Source organism: Adiantum capillus-veneris, chromosome 18, assembly GCF_014529385.1.
Source record: "Adiantum capillus-veneris isolate H3 chromosome 18, ASM1452938v2, whole genome shotgun sequence".
NCBI classification, from domain to species: domain Eukaryota; kingdom Viridiplantae; phylum Streptophyta; class Polypodiopsida; order Polypodiales; family Pteridaceae; genus Adiantum; species Adiantum capillus-veneris.
This window is the reverse complement of record NC_140948.1, coordinates 147,061,760-147,067,759: the sequence shown is the minus strand read 5'-3', so window position 1 is coordinate 147,067,759 and position 6,000 is coordinate 147,061,760. Positions and strand designations below refer to the sequence as shown.

At 44.4% G+C, this 6,000-nt stretch overlaps 1 protein-coding gene across 5 annotated transcripts in view; it reads left to right on the top strand.

The window, feature by feature from the left end:
* The first annotated feature begins 234 nt into the window (after window positions 1-234).
* LOC147436597 (Spc97 / Spc98 family of spindle pole body (SBP) component) overlaps window positions 235-6,000 on the top strand; it is a 147,627-nt gene continuing 141,861 nt past the window's right edge. For 2 of the 5 annotated variants that reach the window (XR_015185201.1, XR_015185202.1), the window contains exons 1-2: window positions 235-629; window positions 1,072-1,899. Coding sequence is in view for 3 of the 5 variants with exons in the window: in XM_086489461.1 (XP_086345587.1) it covers window positions 360-629; window positions 1,072-1,899 (1,098 nt within the window). In the remaining 2 variants the exon portion in view is untranslated. The remainder of the gene's footprint in view (window positions 630-1,071; window positions 1,900-6,000) is intronic. The other 3 variants (XM_086489461.1, XM_086489459.1, XM_086489460.1) reach the window with 3 other exon arrangements.

Below are 6,000 nucleotides of genomic sequence, written 5' to 3'. Positions count from 1 at the left end.
GGAACAACGTGACATCAAGGAGAGGTGCTGCTGCCGGAGGTGACACCTACATACTAGTCTACATAATTTGACGTAAATAACATAAATTTCAAGGTGGACAATTAGAGATATCAAACGACAGGAGGTTTTTCTGGAGCACCTGTTTTGACAGGCGAAATAGCCCTTGAGAGGATAAATGGGTGCCAATTTTAGGCCTAGCCCAGTGAGGCTGCGTGGGTTCGTTTGGATAGGCTATAGCTTTGCAAATGAAGAAAATTATCATTCAAAACTGATAGGTTGCTTATTACTTTTGAAGTGTCCGTGGGCAGCTTACGCGGGTGATGTTCCCGCCGAAGTTAAGAGTGGTATAGTGATAGGCGATGGATCTGCAGCATCAGTACCAGCAACACGATAACCTTTGGCTCTCTGTGGCTCATCTTCCTGCACCTTCTTCTTTTCCTGTTGCTTCTTGGGAGCATCGCCATCGCCAGGAACTCTCCCTCAGAGAAGCCCTATATTCCACATACACTACTAACAGACAGCATCCAGTCAATGAAAACGACAACAATTTTATCGGGGTCAACTCACAAACCTGGAATTCTAGTCTGCCCCAAGCTCAGGAATCGGCATTTCAACTTACTTCTATTCGGGTACGATGCAAGTTTGACTTATTGCAATTTGTACAATGCACGGTGCAGGATCTCCTTTTTGTTTCTTTGCAATTGCATTTCTTGGATGCTAGTTTTGGGCGCTCAATTACATTGTTGGTGTATCATTTCATGCATGCTTATGCGGCGATCAATAGATAATGTAGGCAAAATCTGTGGGACAGGCAATCTGGGCATAGCTCAATTGCACAAGTACCTTGTCTCCTAGTCTCTCCTTTTGGTTTTTTTAAAAGTTGCTACAAGTGAATCAGCTATGCGCTACCTTCCATGGTACTAGTTGTTGTCTCCCAAAGATGTATTATTCTGGTCGCTCATCCCTGCGCTAGGCGAGTATTTGGCAGCAAACTCTGAATAAACTATAGATGTTTCTATCAAGGACAAGTTGCAAATGTCTGCTTTGAGACGCTTTGTAATTTCTCTACAGGAAGCTGACCTTGTAAGCCGGTGTTTATATGCGCTTCAAGGGATACCAGTCGCAGTCAAGGAATTACAACTTTTAGCAAAATTTTTCTATGGACAAGTAGCTGACAGAAGCTTGCATCGGTTACCGTCCTTATGGCAGAGATCACTGAGCACAAAGGCTCTGGGAAAATTGCTCTTTGTGATCGTCCAAGCAGGCTGGGTGCGTTGTCAGCTTGATGAATTTGTTCATTTCTTCTTGGATTCAAAAAGTCAAGGAGCTTCCATCAGTCAATTGCACAGGGATTTGCACTCACAAACAGGTTCATCAGATTCAAGACAGGGGAAGAAAGGCAAAAAGAAGAACAAGATTAGGCAAAAGGTAAACAATACAGGTGAACGAGATCTTGGACTATCACCTCCATACAGTCTTGTCAATCAGGCCTTTGCAAAAGCTGTGAAATCTATCCTTCAGGGTCATTTGGCGGCTTTGAATACTCTAACAGACTCTGTGATACACAGAAGATCAAGTGATGGCTCTCATTTATTCATGTTTCCATGCTCAGATGAGCATCCAGGAGCAGTTATTGGTCTTCCTGTCTGTGATATGACTCTTCTAGAGTTACACTTACACACACATATTTTGAGAGTACAGCTCCAAGCACTGGCCTCAGTATGTTTGTACAAGGGAACTGCAAAAGCTGCAGGATCTCAAGAGTGGGATGAACATGGAGGTTGGTCAACAGGAAGAGATTTTGTTGATTTTGAAAAGTCTTCTGGCAGCGTAATCATGGATTTTACCTCTTTCCCACGGGGGGCAAATTTGTTGAGCTTTCTTTACAGGCAATTACAAGTGAGGTTGTCCTTACCTTTTTAAAGTACTGTCTTCTTCCGCTCTTTTGCATGTGAAGTCATGATTTTGGCATCTCAGGCTATTCGTTTGGTTCTAAGATGACTTTTTCTTACACTATATGAAGGGCGTCTTTACAAATGAGGGAAACAATGAATTTTTAAAGTTTTCTGAGACATGACTTGGGTGAATTTTGCCCTTGGGTGTACTCAGGTATACTCAGAAGCTCCAATTTTTTATCTACACAGCAGCTAAGGGGAAATTTGTTCGGATGGATTGGTTGCGAGTGTTTTTAGCCTCACCTAGAGTCTTGGGTGATTATATATATGTGAGTTCAAGAGTTTTATCCTCCAAGTTCAACATGTGGTCATCGACTAATTGCTTGGATTGCAAGACAAAGGCTACATCACAGCGAGTGAATGCTGTAAACTTTGTGCATGCGGCCTGAAGAATGTAGATGTTTTTTGAGCATCACATTGATGCTATCATACAATATAAAAACAGTGCCTTCCTGCAGTCCATTGTGAAATAGCTGCTTGTTGGTGCTTTTGGCTTAGTTACTTTTACTAGTGTTTCTTGTTTTGACCTCTCCGTCGTATTGAATTTCCATGCTAAGATGATGATCAGACAAGTGCAAAATAAACTTTTGTCGTTTTCTTTTGGATAATTGGTGCGCATGACCGAAGATTCCCCCAACAATTTATCTGTACAAAACTTCACAAAGTAATGTTTTGTGATAAACAGGAACCGCTTGACCAAAGAGTTTATTTCATAAAGACAACATTGGTGCAAATCTATCAAAATTCATTGTGATTGCATAAGCTGCATCCCCCTCACTAGGGCAGAGATTACCGGGCTCATCAAACAGGACTTGATTCAGTTGGATACGAAGAGGACATGGATACAACCTACTTTTTTTTTATAGTAAGTGCATTTGATTAATTTACAAGTGGGAAACCTCCAAAGAGGGAAAACCCACAACAAGAAGTCGATACATCAGGGCGAACACCAATGTGTTCAAGTATGAAAAGGCTCTAAAAGAGAACATAAGAAAGCTGATAAAGGTCAGGCGATATATCTTCAGCAGCGAGGGCAAAGCGAAAGGATTGCCGAAGAGAGAAAGAGAGAGAGACATCTTGAAGTAGGGAAAAGGGTCCAGATCAATGTGGTCAAACATGCGGGAGTTGCGTTGGCACCAAATACTCCAGAAGGTCCAATATCCGACCCATGTGAAGAAAGTAGCAAAAGGCTTTAACGCCAGCGATATGAATCCAAAAAGCCAGAATTTCTTATGAAATATCGTTGTGGGAAAACTGAGACGCATGAGTGTAGAAACCCGAGCAATAAAGACTCTAGTATAGCGACAATCCCACAACAAGTGTTGAACAGATTCTTCGGAAGCAGAGCAACGAACGCAGCGTGATGAGCTGATCCGACGCTTTTGCAAAAAAGAACCAACCGGCACACACCCATCAAGCAACGCCACAGAAATAGACGTTCCTTAAGAGGAAAATGGCTCTTCCAAATGGCAGTAAGGGGTTTCTGCCACCACCGGGTGGAACGCTGTAGTGACCATAGGGCATTGCAGTGGTCCGCAAGCCACGAGTCGAGCAACAAAATGTTATAAACGTGGCGAGCAGAAACTGTAGTGAAGTTGAATTGATGTAGTCGCCAATCCATGATACGGCCTCCAACAGCCAGAGGTGGAATGGGGAGTAGGTCAGCCAGCATGAGGTGCAATTGCGGCCAGAGAGGTCGATAATGCATGCCTAAACCGAAATTGCGTGCCATCTCGTCAAAATGAAGCACATTCCCTTCCGAATTCACGACATCAACAACCATACGCAGCCCACGACGAGAAAGAAAGTAAGCCCGGCGTGGGAAGTTGTCCACCGGGAATGCCCTGCTCCAATGAATACTTTCCAACCTCAAAGAGTTACCTTCACGCTTGGTGCGACCAGCCCAGTCAAATGTAAGGTGACCTTTTTCCAATCCGATATCAAAGCAGAGATGAGAGGACAGCCAGGAATATGTCCAAGTTTCCCAAACACAAACTCCCAAAGAGATGAATGCCAGTGGCCAAATGAGGAGGTAACCACATGCTCACATAAGAAAGCAACCATCACTGTCCATGGTTGTCGCTGCTCGACAAGCGTGGGCAAAAGCGATGCTTTTCGAGCAAGAGCATGTCTGCGCAAATCCAAGATGTTAAGGCCACCAAAGCACTTTGGACTGCAAATCTTGCCCATGGACATCAAGTGCAAACCATCTTTGTTAGCCTTTGTATGCCATAAATGCGACAATATAGACGACTAAAGAGAGGTAAGGCGGTGTTGCGGCCAAGGCAACAAGGGCAAATAGAATTGAACATATGCCATCATGATGCTTTGTACAATGCGGAGCCTGACATGTAGTGGCCAAGTAGACAAGAGTTTGATATTGAGACTATGCATAACCCATTCAATCTGTTGAGTGCCAGTAACATGCCAGCCAATAGGATATCCCAAATGTCGGGTAATTTCATGCGGAGGCACAATCTTTCTAGGCCACAAAAGCTGATGCCAAGCTTATGCGTGAAGAGGCAAGAGATTTGACTTGTAGAAGTTAACTTTAAGGCCAGCAGCAAGACCAAACAAGTCCAACGCATGCATAATTTCGCGTATGTCCTCTAGAGTATTCTTGGGCGTGAACAAGGAGTCATCCGCATAGGCTTGCCCAATGAAATTCGGGCGTGAAGGCAAACGTAATCCATGAAGGCGGCCTTGGGAGATCAAGTGATCCAAGTGTAAAAGCAGGGGGTGGGTAGCAATGGCAAATAACAAGGTACAAAGCGGGCAGCCTTGTCGAACCGAGCATCCAAGAGACCAAAAATCTGTCCCTTCGCCTGCAAGGATCCCGGAGGTTGTACTGCGAGCGTATTAAAAATACACAATATGCGCTAACTTTAGGCCAAATCCGAGGCACTGCATGACATCCGCAATATAATCCCAATGGAGTGTCAAAAGCCTTATCTATGTCAACTTGCATCACAAGCACATCCTTTTGTGTATACTTAGCAAATTCCATATCCACCAGGATATTGGCCAAATTGTTCATTATTTGGCGACGAGGGATAAATCCGTACTGTGCCTGATGAAGACCTGTAAAAAGATAATCTTTGATGCGAAGTACTATCATTTTGGCCAAAATCTTATAAATGACGGGCATAAGGGTAATAGGCCGCTAGTGGGAAAAATGCTCGCAGAGTTTGCGTTTAGATAACAATACAAGAAGACCCTCTTTCCAAGATTCTGGCAGATGCTGAGTGTCCCATGCAGCATTCATCATGAGAAGCAGAGGCTCCTTGAGAGAATCCCAGAACGAGATGAAGAAGTGAACTGTGAGACCATCCCAGCCAAGTGAACGCCATCTACCATGGATACAACCTACACATGAGCTAGGTACGAAGATGAATTTCTATAGAGAGCAACTTCTCCAACTCACGGAGGATGGTTTTGTGATCAGACCAGGATACATGGATACTCATCTATCCCACGGGTAACGATGTGCTATTGGTCAGATATGCACATCCTCACATTCAGCTAGACATCGAGACAGACAGATTTAGAGGAGTACCCGCTGAGTCCAGGATTGGTCAGGTGTGCCAAATAGAGCGAGAGACAGAGCTACATTACATGTCACTACCCAGTATACTATGAGATACGAGGCCGCTTTCATTGTCTATTCAAAGAGGGTTTTGGGCCACGTTCTAGAGTCATGAGATACCAGGATCAGAGATGCCTCGGATTATACTTACTAGAGATTCGCAAACACAGAGAGGACCTCTTGGAGAGGGGCACAATTAGAGAGATCCAGCGACAACGGAAGATTACAAATTTCTTTCAGTCATAGACAGAGGAGTTCGAGCAACCCCCACAGCATAACAACACGAGAGGCATACTGCTTGATCGGGCGATAGAGTTGGGGCGGTCCCGTCCCCACGGATGGGAGGGCCCTTTCGATATCGACGCAGATTGCGACAGAGGATCCATACCATACTGGTGCTACATAGGAGCCGTCCCGGATACTGATGTATATGTATATGATGCCTCGGCTGTCAGAGAG